The sequence below is a fragment of the Xenopus tropicalis genome, chromosome 6 (genome assembly GCF_000004195.4).
Source record: "Xenopus tropicalis strain Nigerian chromosome 6, UCB_Xtro_10.0, whole genome shotgun sequence".
NCBI classification, from domain to species: Eukaryota; Metazoa; Chordata; class Amphibia; order Anura; family Pipidae; genus Xenopus; species Xenopus tropicalis.
The window spans coordinates 79059106-79080247 of NC_030682.2; the positions used below are offsets into that span (position 1 = coordinate 79059106).

General features: G+C 40.5%; 1 protein-coding gene across 1 annotated transcript in view; it reads left to right on the plus strand.

The window, feature by feature from the left end:
* fbxl7 (F-box and leucine-rich repeat protein 7) overlaps window positions 1-17105 on the plus strand; it is a 137272-nt gene extending 120167 nt beyond the window's left edge. The window contains exons 3-4 of the mRNA XM_002933123.5: window positions 11592-12203; window positions 15985-17105. Coding sequence (XP_002933169.1) covers window positions 11592-12203; window positions 15985-16721 — 1349 coding nt within the window. The 3' untranslated portion in view covers window positions 16722-17105. The remainder of the gene's footprint in view (window positions 1-11591; window positions 12204-15984) is intronic.
* The last annotated feature ends 4037 nt before the right edge of the window (window positions 17106-21142 follow it).

The window sequence follows — 21142 nt, forward strand, 5'->3', positions numbered from 1 at the left end:
GTTCATTATTTTCTGTAATGTACTGATAAACATTAGACTTTCATATATTTTAGATTCATTACACACAACTGAAGTAGTTCAAGCCTTTTCTTGTTTTAATATTGATGATTGTGGCATACAGCTCATGAAAACCCAAAATTCCTATCTCAAAAAATTAGCATATCATGAAAAGGTTCTCTAAACGAGCTATTAACCTAATCATCTGAATCAACAAATTAACTCTAAAAACCTTAAAAAGATTCCTGAGGCTTTTAGAAACTCCCAGCCTGGTTCATTACTCAAAACCGCAATCATGGGTAAGACTGCCGACCTGACTGCTGTCCAGAAGGCCATCATTGACACCCTCAAGCAAGAGGGTAAGACACAGAAAGAAATTTCTGAACGAATAGGCTGTTCCCAGAGTGCTGTATCAAGGCACCTCAGTGGGAAGTCTGTGGGAAGGAAAAAGTGTGGCAGAAAATGCTGCACAACAAGAAGAGGTGACTGGGCCCTGAGGAAGATTGTGGAGAAGGACCGATTCCTGACCTTGGGGGACCTGCGGAACCAGTGGACTGAGTCTGGAGTAGAAACATCCAGAGCCACCGTGTACAGGCGTGTGCAGGAAATGGGCTACAGGTGCCGCATTCCCCAGGTCAAGCCACTTTTGAACCAGAAACAGCGGCAGAAGCGCCTGACCTGGGCTACAGAGAAGCAGCACTGGACTGTTGCTCAGTGGTCCAAAGTATGTCATTCGGAAATCAAGGTGCCAGAGTCTGGAGGAAGACTGGGGAGAGGGAAATGCCAAAATGCCTGAAGTCCAGTGTCAAGTACCCACAGTCAGTGATGGTCTGGGGTGCCATGTCAGCTGCTGGTGTTGGTCCACTGTGTTTTATGAAGGGCAGGGTCAATGCAGCTAGCTATCAGGAGATTTTGGAGCACTTCATGCTTCCATCTGCTGAAAAGCTTTATGGAGATGAAGATTTCATTTTTCAGCACAACCTGGCACCTGCTCACAGTGCCAAAACCACTGGTAAATGGTTTACTGACCATGGTATTACTGTGCTCAATTGGCCTGCCAACTCTCCTGACCTGAACCCCATAGAGAATCTGTGGGATATTGTGAAGAGAAAGTTGAGAGACACAAGACCCAACACTCTGGATGAGCTTAAGGCCGCTATTGAAGCATCCTGGGCCTCCATAACACCTGAGCAGTGCCACAGGCTGATTGCCTCCATGCCACGCCACATTGAAGCAGTCATTTCTGCAAAAGGATTACCGACCAAGTATTGAGTGCATAACTGAACATAATTATTTGAAGGTTGACTTTTTTTGTATTAAAAACACTTTTCTTTTATTGGGCGGATGAAATATGCTAATTTTTTGAGATAGGAATTTTGGGTTTTCATGAGCTGTATGCCACAATCATCAATATTAAAACAAGAAAAGGCTTGAACTACTTCAGTTGTGTGTAATGAATCTAAAATATATGAAAGTCTAATGTTTATCAGTACATTACAGAAAATAATGAACTTTATCACAATATGCTAATTTTTTGAAAAGGACCTGTATATAAGGCCCCACTGCCGCTGGGATCTGAGGGGACCTACAAGCACCTGCCACCTCTGCTGCTTCCAGGTCACTGCCGCACTTATATATATATGATGGGGGCATTTAAATATCCTCGAAGGGGGGGCCCTTGAAATTTCCCCTGCTTGACTGATGCGGGGACTGGCCAATTGCAGTTCCCTACTTCATAATTACGCCCCCTGATGTCACCACCCACTCCCCTGCCCGAAGTTCTAGAAACAGAAAGGTGGTAACCCTACTTTTATTTTCAGCTAGGACAGCACTGTGCTGTAGAGGTGCCACGTTTATTCTATAAAATTGGTTGTGCATGCGTCAAGTTAATGTACCATAGTTTGGCATTCTAAAATTCTATAAAGAATTTATTAATACATTTAGTTGCACAGTCACCATTTGGGACATTCCAGAGCAGACATGATTGTTCGGCATGTCCTGTCCCACAAAAGCTATGCAGCAGAGAGCAGGAAAGGTGCTGACAGAACATAACCAAGGCTGCTTTCCTAACACCCTGCTGGCCTGCACTTCAGCATACTTCTTTCCTGCACTCTCATAGCTCTGCCACTTCAGGGACACTCTCATCACACATGGCTTTGATTTGTGCATCTGCTGAGCAGACGATCTGGCTGATTTATAGTTAAGAACACATTTAGCTCTTGCAAATAATCTACCCCATGGGCTGCATGACTTGGTGATTTTTTGGCACTTACAGGAAAGTGCAGGAGATGAGTGCAATGTGTTGTATTTTCCTCTGGTATATAAAAAATTAAAGTAGGCAGACATTTAACTTACCTTTTCAAACATTTACTAGTACTTGTGGGAATTGCCTGTTGTTGCTTGTGGTTCCTTTGTAGGAAATCAAGTTACCTGAACAATGATACAGATCAGCACAGCATTTGTGTTTGGCGCTATTTATGATACTCTGTGCAACACCTGTTATCTTTAAAGGAGAAGGCATATTTACTTGTTTTTTGCATGTAACAATGTCCTTTATATACTGTTATGCAATGGATATTATTTTCTGTCTGTAGAAATCTCATTTTCCCCCTGCTCTATAATCTAAAAATGTTTAGTGGTTCCTTCTGCTGTGTGCCTGGCCCATTAAATAAAAGGACAGACAACAACCCTTCATTCGCATGGAACTTTAGTTCACAGCACCTATAGTAAAAACACAATAAGCACATGGAAACAACCTAGCAACAAATCTGGCACTCTATAGCCTATCGTCAAGGCTGGAACTAGTTGTAGGCAAAAGAGGCATGTGTCTAGAGCTCAACATTGGAAGGGTGCTAGGCACATACCTATTCTGTACACCTACCTTCCTCTCAGCCCTCCTGTAAGTCCGAGCAGCAGCCTGCTAAAAAAGCAACGATGACCCATCAGTTCCCCTGCTTCTGACTTTGGAGGGAGAGAGCAATTGTGAATGGGACTTTGCTTGGCCCAGCACTGCTTATTGTGACTGTGCTTACCTAAAGCATATAGATATCTGGTAAAACCCAAATATAAACTTTTTCTTTGTTTCATTGTTACAGTAAATCTTAATAAATGCACTGGAATTTTTTTATCCAAAGCAGAACATGAGTTTGTCTTCTCTTGTTTAGTACATTCCTTGGTTTATAGGTCAAGCATTCTAGCTAAATGGGACATCAGGAGTAGCTGGAAAATACAGCTAAGTTGGTGGTCTCTCTGGCCCCATGGGTTAGTGAAATCAACAGACAGACTGTTAACTATCCTATATGTGACTCGTGGGAGTCGATGACTATAAACACAAACATTCTTTACAGTGAGCCCAAAAATTCCTTGCAGTGATCCCCTAAACTCATAAACTACTTCTGTTTTTATTCAGCTGGCCAATTCAACTTTTGGGCTAACAAACTTGCAAAACAAGTTGTGTTGGCATATCCTTTTTTGCAGAAGAATAGTTTGCACAGTAAAATGTTTTAATACAGGCACTCTGTGCATCTTTTTACATATTTGGAAACCTATCTTAATAATGTTATATGTAAATGGATTGGTAGCTTTAAGGTACAGTTCATGGAAAACCCCAAGCATTCTAGATAACTGTATGAACACAGCCCTGTGCTTCTTACTACTATAGGCAGATAATTAGTACAGAGCCAAGAAGAAAAATGACTAGCACGTATAATGCAAGCGGGGCTTAGTCCCTGTGTGTTTATTCAAAGTGTAGCAATGTTTCGGGGGCGTATCACTTCGTCAGGCATGCCTGACGAAGGGGTACACAGAACCCCCAGCCATAGGGTTAACAGAACCCCCAGCCAAACACAGAACCCCCCAGCCATAGGGTTAACATTTAGAGCCATGCTGCGTTCTGCACCTGTTGTTGTTCCTAGGCATCCAACAGGATCCCCGCATACTGCCTCCTGCCTACCCATTATGAATACAGCATTGCCAAAGCAGTGGCAAAGTGAAAAGTGTGGTTGGCACCTGTTTTTTTGCACTTTATATCATGCCCTGCACTTGGTAAATTATGCCTTGCAACTTATAAATCACCTAAAAATTGTTTCCCCCACCAGAGATGCAGGTTAACAGAGACAACACTTTATATAATGGAAACAATTGTAATTTTCTAAGAAAAGTTTAAATCTAGTGCTCTGGCTCCCAAACCAGGAGAGAGCGGGTGCCCATATTTGGGCAAACGAATGTGCATAAGAAGGGAGTGTGCAGTGTGAAGTAGGCTGATTATACATCACAAGCATGCATGTCTTACTAATGTGAAGCCTGGAGTGCTAGATAAAGTGATTTTTTTTTTAGAAAACTACTATTGTTTTCCCATCCAGAGTGCTGGTTGTGCTGGCTGGCAACTCCATTCATTTTTAAGTATTAGGCTGATGCCACACGTGGCGTTTTTACGCTGCGTTTTTTCTAATTCTCTCAGCGGCTGAAAAACGCCCGATATCATCATCCATAGAAATAACTTGAAAAGACTCGAGGCAAACCACACAAAGCGTAAATACGCTAGAAAATGCCTTAGGCTGATGCCACACCAGGCGTAGGGCTGATTTTTTCGGCAAGCGGAAAAACGCTTGCCGAAAATTCAGCCCTACGCCTGCTACTTGTGCCTGCACCCGAATGAATGGGATACGCTCGGGTGAAGGCACAAGTAGCCGATATACGCATGAAAACGCGAGAGAATGCAAAGTCTCGCGTTTTCATGCGTATATCGGCTACTTGTGCCTTCACCCGAGCGTATCCCATTCATTCGGGTGCAGGCACAAGTAGCAGGCGTAGGGCTGAATTTTCGGCAAGCGTTTTTCCGCTTGCCGAAAAAATCAGCCCTACGCCTGGTGTGGCATCAGCCTTAGCACGGATTTTTCAAGCGTTGGCTGAAATACGCCAGTATTTGCAAAGCAAGCTATTCCTATGTATACACAAAGGTAGCTGCCAGACCTAGCTGAAATACGCGGCGTTTTTTACTATTTTGCACTATTAGCACCATGGAAACGGGATTTGCTACGTCACCAGTTCTAGGCTGAAAAACGCCATAGTCAGGGGCTGTGTGGCTTGTGCAGCGTTTTTAGGCTGAGAAAAAACGCAGCGTAAAAACGCCACGTGTGGCATCAGCCTTAGGTGCCATTTAATACCAGACCTAGTAAAGCTAATGGCTTATGATATGCTACAGCTGTGCTAGCAAATAAGCTCCAACTCCTTTCCAGTACATAGATAAATACTTACTACATGTTTGTGTTGTGTGGAATGGACAGCAGAACATATATACTAACACATGTGCTAAATTAAATGTGCAGTTACCTATAACAATCAAACAAATCTTGTTTTTAATCACATATCTGCAGTAGCCAATATTGTTTGCTGTTTGTTTCCGTTGGTAACTATATTCTCTAAAGCAGCGATCCCAACCAGTGGCTCACTAGCCCCTTCGATGTTGCTCTCAGTGCCCCCAAACCAGGTAGTTATTTTTGAATTCCTGGCTTTGGTTGAATAAAAACAAGATTTACTACCAAATAAAGCCTCCTGTAAGCTGATAGTGTGCATAGAGGCTACATAATAGCCAATCTTAGCCCTTATTTGGCACCTCCATGAACTTTTATGATGCTTGTGTTGCTTTCCAAGACTTTTTACATTTGATTTCTGATTTAGAAAATGTGCCCAGTGGTGGAAACTACATGGGGTGGGGAATGGGGGAATGTAACTGCACCATGGCCCATCTGAAAATGGGGCCTGCCAATAGTGGGAAGGGGGATCAGTGCAGATTTTGCACCACAGCCCAAAAGTCTTAATTTACATGACTTTAAAATTCCTATGCAATATGGTGGCTGTCCCCAGCCTGCACTATATGGTGTACAGGGCCCCCTTGCTGGTGGTGGTGGTGGTGGTAGTCCTGAGAAAAATATTGCTGGGGCCCTGGAGAGGTCTGAAATATATGAAATATATTCAGTGCCAAGTTTTAGTTGTTCTCATGCCTTTATAGACCTGTCACCTCTCCACAGGTACAGCAACTGATTGCACTGTTCAAAGATTTCAGTCTGGATGGTGCTCCATCTGTTGGAAAGCTAAGCACATACCACCCTCACTGTGCAATTTGAGCTTTTTTTTCTCCATCTCTATCTCCATCTCAGGTTCAGGATCTAGATTTCAGGCACATTCTAGCATTGATATAATTAAAATGGATTTCACTTTGTAATTTGTAGAATACAATTCTGATAATATATAGCATAGAATTGTTTAAAAATCCCTATTAGTGTTTTTGAATTGCTATTCTTTCTGCATGAATATAAAACTGCAATGCACGCTTCACAGCTGACAGATGTAAATGGAAAATTAGAAGTATGGTGCTGCTGCCATAAATCTGAAATCACCAAGTGCCTAGATGGTTTGTTACATTAAAATAAATCATTTCACTTTTAATAGGCTTTGTTTATTAGAACCAAATGGCTGCTGTATGCAGAATACCAGTATATAGCGAGAACAATTGCCAGTGGTAGAGAATGTATTGTATTAATGTGAGATTCATTTAGCAGAAATGATGAAGAATGTTCTTTTCCCTCTGTTGTTGCTATAGTGGATAGATGGTCCAAAACAGCTCATTAGAATGTAACTCTGCTTCCTGCGATTCCTTCTATTCCATATTTACAGCATGTCTGTTGTTGACAATCTGCTCGTCTGGCTCTGTGATTTTATGGAAAACTGTGGTTCCCATAAATTATGTGCTTTTAAATCATTTAAATAGAAAAAAAACCCTTTGGCTTGCTTTTTACCTCAGTTATAGTCCCTCTATTTGCTTTTATTTTTAACCATCCAACTATGATAAAAGTTCTTTTTAGTAACAGTGCCATATGTCTGGGTTATGCACATTGCATAAGACTGTTTGCATAAAGAGGAGCAATAGTGGTAAATCACCTGGTTAGGTATTAAAATCACTTTATTCATTATTATACTTTGTAAAAGCAAGAACTATAGTAACTCCAAGCATTCCCATTTTAAAATAGATTTGGCAGTATGACCACAACCTCAGACCTATTCCTTACTCACAAACCAATTAAATGTTTAGGTCATTGGTCTGTCTCGCACATCAGCTTCTCATTTATAGCAGTAAAGCAGGAATGCTTGGAGGTATGGGCTTATATGCATGAGTGGTACTTTTTTGATGTATAATATATATATAGGGATATATGTAGGGATCTCCATAATTGGCCCCCAGGAGGGTTCCCGTTTAGACAGGCACTAGAGGGTGTCCTCATGGGATTTGGACACCTAAAGGTGGTCCTAGTTGTTTTTGTGTGAAAAAGGGAGTTTCCCTGCAGTTTCAGTTAGCAGCCACTGTCACAAAAGTGGGCTACATTTGGAGGCACTGCTGAGATCTGAAGCAGCAAGTACAGTGCAGAAGGGCTCTAAGGGAATTGAGGCCTCGTGTGATTGATACAGCCTAACCTCCGTCCATGTTAAAGTTTGGGCCCCCCCAACCTGCATCCAAGGGGATTTTGGCGCAAAAGGGGCAAGAAGGACCTGGGCCAATCGGGTTGCAGGGCTGTTGGTGCCAAAAGGGACCCGGAAGGCAAACGTGAGCAAGCGTGAATCAGAGGGGGGGGTGTAACAATCCATTTGCATCGGTACCACCCACTGGCTTGGGGCGACCGGCCGGCATAGTTGAAAAGTGCTCCAAGAGGCTTGGGCGTGACTGAGAGCGTGATGTCATGGTGGCCATCTTAGAGCAGGGTGAGTCAGCCACAGAAAAGCATTGTGTAAAAGAGTGTACACAGATTTTGGATCCTGACAAAGCAAAAAGGATGGCAGCCTGGCGGAAAGAGTGGTGGTGGGGGTGCACTGTCTTGCGCCACACTGTGCACAGCTGCGACAGGAAGAATCCTGAGCCATGGTACTCCAGCACAGAAGTCACCCTGCCAATTGTAGACAGGGAGTAAAGCCCCAGGGGGCGTGTTCAACTCCCAGGAGGGAGCTGTTGTTAAAGGGGTGAGTGGCACCTCATGTTATGGTGTACCCCCTCAGGAGGGGCTTATGATTTCCCAAGAAGGGACTGTGGGGGTGGGTGAGGGTTACCTGGACCACAGCCAACCAGCTGGTTGGGAGGCAAGGACTGCTCCTGTTTGAAATCCTGGAGGGGAGATCTTGTGTTGGCCATGGGGGGACCCCCGGCCAGAAAGTTGACCCAGGAGGGTCCATCAGTCAAGTGAGGACTGATTCAAGTGCCCAACCCGTTGGTTGGAGGTATCCCAGGGCACTGATTGCCTTGGTACATGGACTCCCTAAAGGAGAGGTGGAGACTTTGATCTTTTTAGTTATTTGAAGTCTGTGTAATTTCTTAAAGGGACAGAGACTCTTTTAGGGGAATTTCACAAAGACTATGGGGTGGTGGGAAATGTTTATTGTGCTTAACATTTCCTTCTAGGTCACCCAGTGTACCCTTGGCAGACCCTAGGAGGGGCTGTTGTGGATGTAAATGGTAATGAGTATGTTATATGGTTTGTATAAGGTATGTCAGCCGGGAGGTGACAGTTTTCTTGAAGGGGGAGAATGTAGGGATCTCCAAAATTGGCCCCCAGGAGGGTTCCTGTTTAGACAGGCACTAGAGGGTGGCCTCATGGGATTTGGACACCTAAAGGTGGTCTTAGTTGTTTTTGTGTGAAAAGGGGAGTATCCCTGCAGTTTCAGTTAGCAGCCACTGGGCGGTGCATTAGACTATATAAGGGAGTGCAGCCACGTGCTGTTAGATCTTTCTGCCTGGGACCCCCTCTGGACAGAGGTGAATGACAGGCCTGTGCTTAGACAGCAAGTTGGAAGGTAATAGCTCACTCTAGGAGTGGGAGACAGGTTAATTAGTGGGCAGGCATCGCCCCTACAGGAGATAGAGGGATTAAGATCCCCCAGCATTCATAGCTGGAGTCAGGGACAACAGTGCTAAATTCAGGAGATTGCCTAATCCAGTGGGTGATCGGGCGTGAGTACCGGGTGAGGTCTCAAGGGTGTACCGGGGAGAGTCCTAGAGAGGGTCTTCTGGCGCGAGTACCGGAGGGAACCCCAAAGGAGGATCACTTGGCAGGAGTACCGCGAGTAGCTGCAGGGAGAGAGGGTCTCCAAGGAGGAGAGTGTAACCTGACAATTAACAGTACTCCTGTGTAACCTGCCTGTCTGCTCTATCTGCAATAAATAAGTTCCACTGGTTAAGCATCATTCCAGTGTCCTGGTCTCTTCATCCAAACAGGATCCTCACTGCTTGGTAAGCAGCTACCCCAAAGGGAAGGGGCAAGGTACCGGGAGTGCTGGGAGTCCCTGACCAGAGATTGCAGTACAGTATCAAGTTCCCAGGGAGGGGAGTTGCAGTTTAATCTGTCCCTATCCTGGGTGGAGGCACACCATCAAGTAAAGTAACACCTGTTCCCCCAAGTAAGCGGGGCTCAGGGCTCCTGTTAGCGCCATAAGTAGCAGCAGGTAGCAGCACAATCAACAAAAGTGGGCTACATATATATATATATATATATATATATATACAGTCCACAAAATTTTCAGCACACCAAACCCGTAATATAAATCACCTGGGTGCTACCTCCATGTGTCTAATTATCCAGGCTGGGGATCCAGCCGAAACGTTAGTCTGTCTGAATAAATTTTCTTTATTTTTTCACTAAGACCTGTGAGTGCGGCATTTCTTCTCTTCTCTGTATATACTTACCTATATACTGCACCCAGGCACTATTGACTCTGATATTACGTGAGTGCCGGCTTTTTTCTACATATATATATATATATATATATATATATATATATATATATAAAGCTTTTTGGGACAAAAGGGAGCAGCTGCTTGGTACTTGCATGTTTTGAGAGCCTGTCCTTAACTTACATGTCTACTCTTGATGAATGTCCTTGTTTTCTACAACATTGCTCTCCTGTGATTTCTACAGCCAAATACAGAACCCCCCCCATAGGGTGAACATTAGAAATGTACAGTAATATGGGACCATTTCATGCAGTCTTTCTTCCAGAAAGTGAGGGATATGTTCTTAAGGCATAGACAGTTCTTCCAACTCCTCTGGCCCAAACAGTGTCCTTTACTCATTCTCTTGTTGGTCTTCAGCTTTAACAGCCTTCAACAGATTAGCTGGTCTGTAGATTGTCAGCATCTCTTAGTTACTGCTACAAAATGACCACTGTTAGTTAATTCTGCAAATACTGTATTGTCCAATAAGATTGTGTTTTCATTACCATTGCTAAATAAACATTTAATCTTTTGTCCTCTTTCTAATAAGTACTATTGTAAACAAAAGCCACTAAAATTAGATAGTTCATACCTTTCCAGCATATTTAAATTTTCTCTCAGAATTGCCATTGCTTACCTCAGGTAAAGCGGTTTCTATCGACACTAACAGATTAGCACCATCTGATACTTAAAATAGTCCTGTGCAGCCGGTATGAAAGCTACTATTTATATCTGTATATCTATATAATGCTACGTATAAATGCAGTGCTGTATATTTTCACATTTCACATCACAGGGTAAGAAAAGGTGCAATAAATAAAATATATATACTGTTACTTAAGAACTTCTAACTAAGTAATTTAATAAAAAAGTGGGCCATATGTGGCCTTAACCCAGCAGTTTGGCATCTGCGTCAACAAAAATATAGTTCAGTTACTGATTTGGACCCATGATACAGACAGCAAGCAATCAGTAGGAAGGCGTACATGATATGTAGCTGACAAGTCTCTAAACTCCACTTTTGGAGGCCACCCAGAAGGGTATTTTGACAAGGTGAATTATTGTAAAGTAAACTAGGTGATAGCTGTAGAGGCTTACAGTAGTTTATGTGCCTAATCTTCATGTTATCTCTTCAGTTGTGCTCAACAGGGAAGCTTCCCAGTTTAATGTCATTAGCCGTCACAGGGATCATATAACAGCTGGCACAGAGAATGTAGCCTCTCTCTGACATTTGCACAAGAGAGAAGCACTGTGCAGGGTGTTGAAAGAGTGGTAATAAAATGTTTCGTTTATTTTCTTTTTTTAGGGCTAATGTAGATGATGGTCATGGTCTACTGGAAATATATATTTACTCACCATAACGATCTGCTGAGTGTACTGCAGTAAAGATCAGAGCAAATAGAATTATTATTTCCAAGACATGCAGTGTTCCTTTTCACTTTTTTTCTCTTAATGTTACCCTTTTTACTCAGTTGAAACAGTTTTATAACCTTTAATGCAAGGTTGAACTGGCTTGCCAGAGTGCCATAATATCTCACAGTGGTCCCCAGCCAAGGACTAATCCTATTTGCCCTTTCTGATTTCCACCATAGACTTATATGACACCTATCACATTTAGGCCCTCAGTGTCTAGTTTGGACCAAGTCTGACACAAATGTTATTTGATAGATGCAGAAGCCGATATTTGCAACCCACTGACAGGAACACTAAGCTGTTTTTAATTCTTGTTTCTAATGGGTTTCTAATTCTTGTATAGAGATGTATATTACACCAGTCCTGTTTGCCTGTGTGCAATCAAGTACATTCATATTAATGTTTTTCTTTATCTTGTTTTCTCCAGACTCAGACCTGAGCATGCGAACACTCAGTACACCAAGTCCTGCACTCATCTGCCCTCCAACTTTACATGGATTTCAGAATGGAAGAGGATCTTCCACCTCATCGTCCTCCATCACAGGAGAAACTGTTGCAATTGTTCATGCGCCACCTCCAACACGACTGACCCATCCTCTTATACGATTGGCCTCAAAGCATCAGAAAGAGCATGCAAGCATTGACAGACTGCCCGATCAATGTATCATTCAGATCTTCTCTTACCTTCCTACTAATCAGCTGTGCCGCTGTGCTAGAGTGTGTCGGCGCTGGTATAATATAGCTTGGGATCCTCGGCTTTGGAGGACTATTCGACTGACTGGTGAGACAATAAATGTGGACAGGGCTTTAAAGGTGTTGACCCGCAGACTTTGTCAAGATACACCCAACGTCTGTCTTATGTTGGAGACAGTAATTGTAAGTGGCTGCAGGCGGCTCACAGATAGAGGACTTTATATCATTGCCCAGTGCTGCCCAGAACTGAGAAGACTTGAAGTATCCAACTGTTACAACATCTCTAATGAGGCAATCTTTGACGTGGTATCATTATGCCCAAACTTGGAGCATTTAGATGTATCAGGTAAAAGAAAGATCTAATTTTTTCATCATAAGGAAACATCAAAGGGAATTTGTATGAGTCTATGAGTGTATGTGTCACTTCACATTTTAAAATACATAGATAGATACAGATTTGCATTTCCCAGTTGGTTTGGTTCAGGAGGGGGTAAGAAAAAGGGGGCCTGAAATTATATGTAGGCTTTGTTCTTTAAATACCACAAACATGCAATATATGATAAGACCACAGTTTATTGTGTGTGCTCAAAATTCCTTCTTTTCATGTTTGCATTTGTGTGAGTGGGGATCTTCCACATTACACTATGACAGCCTCCATTCACATACATAAAGAGTAAATATATAACATTTGCATATATTTATTCATATTCTAATAAAAATGCACACTGTTTGCTAACTGGAGATGCAGCTTTCAAAACCCCAGATGGAAATATCAGGCAGGGGAAAGTAATGGGTCTGCATTTGGAGCCCCACGCTAATGACTTTTTCTGCCTCAGTTTAAAGCAGATCATCACTCCTTTTCATATAGTTACATTTAAAAAGACAAGGAAAGGCTATATCAATTGTGCCAAAATGTTAGGCACCCCAGTGAATTTTTTAAAGGCTGAGGCTTCTTTTCAGGAAAAAAGTCACTGGGCTAGGAAAAACCTTAACAGAGGGTCACACCAACATCTTACCCTATACCCTGTAATCTCTTGTTTGGGCTTGGGCATGCACAGTCAAGTAAAATGTTCCCATTATACTCTGAAGCGTATACACAAGTGTAAGTCATTGCTAGGGTTGCCTGGGAGAACTAAGTAACATGGCAGCATGGTGCTTTAATTTCCCAAAATGGCAGGAGAAAAAATGGAATCTGATTCACTTGGGGTTTATATAATATATTAACACGCCTCATGGAATCTGGTTTTCCTTGTCCTTTAAAGGAAAGGGTCTTCAACAGATACTGAGATGGTGAAACAGTACAACATTGTATCTTAAATACCATGTCCAGAACTATGCAGAGTAAAGAAAGGTACAATAAAGTCCTTTGCTGGGTTTTAGAGTGATATGCAACTTTTTGTCCTCTTTTTTTGCCCATCATGAATGCCAAGTGCTCAGATGCAGAGCCCTGCACCGACAGGCACAACTTCATCATGGGAGTGCAAAGAGTTGTGCCTCTCAGTGTCAGGTGCAAGTCATGGGAGGAGGAGTATTTTGGCAAAAAATATGGTGCTTTGTTTCTTGTCCCCCCCATCCTGAAGATTTGTGATGAGTGAGCCCATTTTTATGTTTTATCCCAATGTAATAAAGATGTTACATTTTCCAGTGCTAAAGTCTGTTTTACAATATTCCCATTATTTGTCTCCAGTTAATTTTTTCTGGCAGTATCCAATTTTTTTTTACTAATATACAAAGCAACCCTCAGTTTAGTTCCCTTATATTACCCCTTCAGCACCATATTCTCATCTGGATAATGTTTAATGTTCCATAAAGCACAATGTGCTGCTTTTGTTAAATAAGATCTGCTGCAAAGATATTACTGAAATGATCTTTTATCAATCCATTTGGAAAGACTGAAATTAGCTGATGGTGCAGGGCATGCCATGCTAGTGTGTGTTTCATATTTAATTCATTTAAAGCCCCTTCCTTTTTTCCTTTTTTGTCACAACTATTGTTCTACAAAGAACATGGGTTTATAGCATACAGTACCTATCACCTTTAGTGGAGGGGATGCTATATATAAACACACAAGAGGGGATAGTGGGAGCACTCCAACGCTAAATAGAATATACAAATACACTGGAAGTGCGACTGATCTGGCTAAATTAGCTACAAGCATACAAAAAAATAGGGGGATTGATCAATGCACATTCCCTGGTCCCCTGTTTCATAAGTAAATTAGTATCTATGCTAGTGCATGTAATTTAAAAAAACAGGGGTTTTTAGTTACAAAATTATGATCATAAAATTGGTAAGCCACCATATCACATCAAGGTAAATCCCATATGGTGGTCCTAACTATTTATGTCTGGTCATATTTTTCAAAGGCTGGCACTTCCCTGCATAGTAGCCTTTCTTGGGAGAAGTGTCTCCTGACCTGGGCATGGGTTTGAGTCAGAGAGCTTAGTCCACCCCCCTGCCTTTACCTTAACGTGGTATGGTGGCTTACCAATCTTATGATCATAATTTTGTAACTAAACAACCCTGTTTTTGAAAATACATGCACTAGCATAGATACTAACTTACTTATGAACAGGTGCCCAGGGAATGTGCATTGATCAATCCTCCTCTCTTTTTTGAGATGCTATATATATAGGATCTATAATGCAGAAACCCCAAATAATCTATTGCCTTGAGTCCTATTTAAACAAGCTGTTCTTCATTTTTACAGATGTCCTTTTTATGTAACAATTTTGCATTACCTTTTACTTAGTGATACTAATATAGCATATATCTTTAAAAAGCAATGTTTGTTATGTAGTTTAAAGAGAAGGAAAGGTAAAAACTAAGTAAACTAAGCTTTATCAGAAAAGTCTAGGTAAATACAGCCACAAAAAAAAAAAAAAACCTTGAAATAACTTTGAATGCAATGGTACATGTACATGCAATGTAAACTTTGGTGTAGTTATGAGGGTGGGCAATGATTTTTAAATATCTTACCCTTCTCTTCATACCAGAAAGTCTGACTATGTTATAGATGCATGATTTGGGACAGCAGTCTGGAATTAAATAGTTTGTTAGGGTCTTATGTCTTTGACAATAAAAAGCAATAAAAGCAGAGAATGATCATAGATGGGCTTCCTATTACATCCTATTACAACTTTAGATACAGCAGCGAAGAGATCCACACTCACAGGACTTATAGAATTAATCTGGTGTTTATTGGGAAGACTAATGTTTCGGCTACCTCACTAGCCTTTTTCAAAGTGACTCACACAGCTAAACCAGTGCCTAATTAACATTCAGGGGCGGGAAAAGTGGGGAATGACATCATCAACACAAGTCAATCATTGGGGGAAAACACCAAAGTTGTGAATAAACAAAAGAATTTGCAAAAAAGTAAAAATAAAGGGAATATATACACAGAAAATACAGCATATGACAACTGTATATACAGGAGATTCTGAAGCACTTGTGTCTCAGGAAAGCGCAACATTGTATGCTGTTAAATGTAACAAAACAGCTCAACTGGTGAGAAAAAAACCATCAGCTACATCATCATAGATTTGTTGCAAAGTTAATTCAAGTATTACAACTTTAAGTATATTGCCTGAAAAAGCCATTTTCTTTTGCTTTTCCCTCAGTCAATTTAGTGTAGTATTCAATGACAGTTCCATTGTTTTCATTTTGTCTTTTAAGGCCTTATACAGATGCAACATCATGATTTGATATTTATTACTTAGTACAACTACTGCGAGCAACTAAATTTAAGGATTTGGGATAATGTGTATGGTTGGCAATGTACTGTAACCAAAAGATATTCCCTAATGAAATTGTAAATTGAAAGTGTATAAATGGAGATATCAATGTGACTTGGTTAAGTAACCAAGAGCCCCTATCATTCTAATATCTAAGTTTATGTTTTCCTCCTCAGCAATAACAGCGTTTCTATTAGAAGAAGAATGTACCTGTTGCCTGCAATTTAATATATACTTTATATGAAAATTTCATAAACTCCATATGAAAATGTCTTACCATTTACCTCTTCACTGTATATTTTACAATAATGCAGTTTGCATGCTAATTGTATGAACTGCTTTCCCTGTACCATGAATTCTTTTGTTAAATATATATCTTTATCTCATTAGGTTGTTCTAAAGTTACATGTATCAGTCTGACTCGTGAGGCATCCATCAAGCTATCTCCAATGCATGGCAAGCAGATATCTATTCGATACCTGGATATGACAGATTGCTTTGTCCTTGAAGATGAAGGACTTCACACAATTGCAGCTCACTGCACCCAACTGACTCATTTGTACCTGCGCCGTTGCATTCGCATTACTGACGAAGGACTGCGATATATTATGATATATTGCACCTCCATTAAGGAACTGAGTGTCAGTGACTGCCGTTTTGTGAGCGATTTTGGCATGCGCGAGATTGCAAAGCTGGAGTCACGGCTACGTTATCTAAGCATAGCCCACTGTGGCAGGATAACAGATGTAGGAATACGTTACATTGCCAAATATTGCAGCAAGCTGCGCTACCTCAATGCACGAGGATGTGAAGGAATCACAGACCATGGGGTGGAGTACCTAGCGAAAAATTGCACAAAACTCAAATCCTTGGATATTGGAAAGTGCCCTCTAGTGTCTGATATTGGCTTGGAGTTTTTAGCCTTGAACTGCTTTAACTTAAAGCGCCTCAGCCTTAAATCTTGTGAGAGTATCACAGGTCAAGGGCTACAGATTGTGGCAGCCAACTGCTTTGACCTACAGATGCTGAACGTACAGGATTGTGAAGTGTCAGTGGATGCCCTGCGGTTTGTCAAGCGCCACTGCAAGCGATGTATCATTGAGCATACTAATCCTGCATTTTTCTAAAAGACAATGTATTAGAGCAAAGTGCTAGCTAAAATATCAAGATGCATATCATAAAGAATAAATATGCAAAAATAGTCTTAACTATGCCTACAGCAAATTATCCATAGGTGGTTCAGCTTTTTTTGTTTATGGTGTGATTAAGAAAAAAACAGGAACCTTTTAATGTAATTATTTGTGTCTACAGCCAAAATATTTAGCAAGGCAAGCTGTATGTTGACCGTGCATTAATCATTAATGCGTAATAATTGTGTATGTGCTACAGGTGAGTGGAATGATATGGGAGCATTTTTGTACTTCTGGATAACAGTATTTTAAAGAAAATATCTTTCTCAATTGTGTACCCTTGTCTGTGATTATTCAAAAACAAAAAGTTATTCCATTTTAGTTTTTCTTTGCCAGTGTGTTATGTTTAGTAATTTGTGGGTGAGTGAATGCTGTACTGGTATGATCAGCCATAAGTCTTCAGTTAGTAATTGGCATTCAGCGATTGAGTTTTGCTGCCACTTGCCATAGAATCTTCGATTACAGCATAAAAGTACCATAGTGCTGACACTATTGACTGTATTGCCGCACATGTTTACGGGCAAAATGCAGCAGAGCAGGAACAAAGAGAAGTAGCATGGAAGGGGTTAATAAGGTAGAAGGCTAGATGACACACAACAAAGCCAAATTTTTATTTGCAGATCTAAGAATGTAAACAGAAAGCAGATCATTTTTATTGAATGAAACACTTACAGCACCACTGTAAATCTGGCCGCACGTGGATATTTTTGGGCAGTTTTTGTCCAAACTGGTTTGACATCTGCCCCCCATATGAAGATGATGTTTTAGCCTTAATTAACTACTTAATGCTGGTGCATCTACAAATAATCAGTGAAAGTTCTGTCTTAGTATACTGGTCATGCAGGTTCCCTAACATTCCAGGGATGAGGCACATAGAGTAATTCTGATACAACCTAGTTGCCCCGTGCAGGCCATTCCATTAAATGCTATGAAAGCTGTTTTATAAATACACACTGAGGAATTACTTTGCACCAGATGTTTCATCATGTGCTAAGTATGATTATAAATAACCCATCTCAAATCAATTAACATAGTTTAGGGAAGGAAGCCAATAAAGCAGACAATCAGACAAGCTAAAACAGAGATGAAAAGGGTATTGCAGCAATAATTAAAATGAACCCCAAATTATTTTTAAATATGGAAATAGTAAAAAATGAAGAGAGGGTACCCTCATCAGACGGAGGTCAGCTGGTAGACAGTGCAGTGCATGTCCGCTGGCAGCGGGAGGCGCGATGGGTGAGCAAGAATAAGCACGACGACCGCACTATTGGCATAAAGATGTGGCCGGTGGGGGGACAAGGGCTTAGAATAGGAGAGTAGCAGAGACTTGTGCCTAGCGCCCCCGAACATTGCGCCCTAGGCAAATGGCTTTTCTGCCCACCCCTAGTTCTGGCCATGCTGGTAGATGAGAGCAGGGTAGAAGCAGAAATTCTGAACTGTTATATTTCATCTGACTACACAATTGAGGAAACAGCTAATGAAGGCTTCCTTTTTAATATGCCCAATTATAGTAATATACCTCTATATTAATACTACAACTGATGCATGAAGTGCAGTAAATTCAAAAGAGATTTAAACATGAAAAGGTAAACAAAGGTCCAGGGCAGATGGTAATTATTCCAGGGCTACTAATCGAGCTCAGCCAAACCTTTTCACTTAATTTTTCAGGATTCATTGAGGTCTAGCATTTGTGTATATGCAGCATCACAAACCAGATTATGCTCATGTAACTGGAAACCAAACAATGTCTCAACTGCATTCATTTTTTTCACAGTTTGTAAAAAAAAAACCCCTACAATTTAAAAAAAAAACCCACATTTTTCATAAAAGTGTGAAAAACACTAATACGCAACTTTGCCATCTAAAAACGGTCATGTAGAAGTCAATGGGAGTTGTCCTAGTTGTCCCAAATTGTAGCAATCTTTCTTTCATTCATGCTTTTAGAGTTTTGCAGGGGTTTTTAGTTTGTAAGTCTACAATGATTCTTCACAAAACGTAAAAACATGTGGTTTTCATGTACTTTCGTTTTCATTCCACATTTTAATTCATTAGTGCTTTTTCCATTTAGATCTTTTAATAAACAGGGTCAGACCTGCTGGCCCACTGCCTGCATTGAGTTAAAAAGGAGATGCGATGTGCAGAGTCCACCACAGTCATGATCAGCTGGCTGCCACACATGTACCAAGATCTACAAACCTTCATTTAGGGGCAGATTTATCAAAATATAGGTTAAAGGGAAGGAGCTGTTTATACAGTATCTCTAAGTAAACTAATCCAGCTAATAAACAGTAAGAAAGTGTGAACAAAAAATCATTCTTAATTATTAAAATCACTTATAAATATTATTTTTTGTAAATGGCACAGGTTACATACCAGATAACAAAGTTTGATCCCCTTGTATTTTATAGAATTTATCTTCTGTGTAACCTGTGCCTTTTCTCCTTTTTCAGATTTAAAAACAATAGATTTGGCAGATGGTATTTTTGCATGCAATCCATTGTGCATATACCCTACCACAGCCTCATTTCTGTTTGCATGGGCTTTTCAAGGGCGACCTGACAGATGACTTCAGATGACAATGTTTGCATCTGTATCCCCTTTCATAAAAATATCTTCATCTTTTACCTCCAAGACTCCTGTATTTACAATGCCTTGCATGGTCTGTAATAATTAATAGAACAATAAGCAAGGAGAAAAACAGCAGGGTGTAAGGCACTGTGGGAACTTTTGTTACATTCGTGGAACCAGGGATTTAGAAAAGGAAACAAGTGAGTATGCCAACACAGGGGTTCTTAGCTGAGATAAAGAATACAATTGTTTATTTTGTTCTCACCCATAATTCACAGAAGAAAATAGCAGCCATAAGCTCTCATTTCAGGTAAGACATTATTACATTGTTAAGTCTTAAACCCTTATTCACTGTCTGATTTATGGCGCTAGGACTTTGTGTTTACATTAACTATATACATAGACACGTAAAGCAACTGAAAATCAAGTGGTAATGTAATCTGACATACATCCAAAGACCTTTATTACATCCTCATAATAACAGTGGAATATTAAGACTTGGCAAATTTTAAACATTTGTAAATACCAAAACCTACGGAATGGATGCCAAAAACAATTCTACTGTAAGACTAATTATTATATTTATCCAACAATTTGACATTTTGAGTGTTTGCAAATGAACATGCTAAGCAATAAAACCATTTCTCAAATGTTTTAACTGGACAGTAGGCATATAATTACTTAACTGGATAAAATAAACACTCCTAGCCAAATTTGTATGACCTTTACAGAACGGTACAAATATCTGAACTGCAGAAAATAAAGTACTTAGAATATCAGATCTGTTTCTAAGTCTGAAAGAGAGAACACCTCTATAAGACAACACACCTTTGTTGCCTTGAGCCCCAACAGCCTAAAGTATCATGGAGTAAGTCCGATAATTATTTTGCTAAGAACAGAATCCAGGACATGTAACCCCTTTAGTGCAATAGGTTGTAGAATTTAGAGTGCTGGTAGTAAAGTATTGTACTACAGTACCAGTGCCGTAGTTGCAGTGTATCCAGTTGGCTCTTTGTTTCACAGTATGCTGTGCTGGTATTTATATGGCAACAGGCAGTGTGGCAGATCGCAGAGCTGCTAGCACTAAAAGGAATAAACATTTAAAATGGCCTTCTTTCTTTATGATAATTACAGTATGGATAATGCAAGTAGATTGCACAGCAGGCTACATAGTCACCATGACCATCCTAGGGTACACAGAGTGTTGGGGAGCTGGCACACAAGATTTTTCGCTAGGGGTAAATCTGCTTTACCCTGGACAGCATATCTACTGAAAATACTTTCCCTTCCAAAATCGCAGAAGTAATACCCAGTACTAGTATCAGTCTGGCTTGATCACAGGAAAATGCCTTCCTTCGCATTTTCCCACAATTTGTAATGCCATGACAAATGCTTTTGACTGAAAGACTGTAAAAAAGTTTCAGAAAGGTTCCCAGGGTGGTTGCAACAGTCTTTTTGGCCCTGGGTGAAGGCATGTTGTTAAGTTTATTGCTAAAAAATAACCAGGGTAAGACAAATTATCCAATTTCTTAAATGTGCTATTAAAATACATTAACCTTGTAGTCAATTTCAGTTCTGCTCATTGACATTTTAAACAAATGATTAGATGATTATGTTTTTTAATATGTTATTTGAATATGTTATTTAAGACAAAATTTGCAAAATACACGTGTGTCATGTTTATTATGTGTGTCACTTTACAAATACCTGATATACGGCTAATTTCATAGCAGTATTTATAACAATAGGTCAACATTACACATATATTTAGCTTAAAGGAGAAGGAAAGA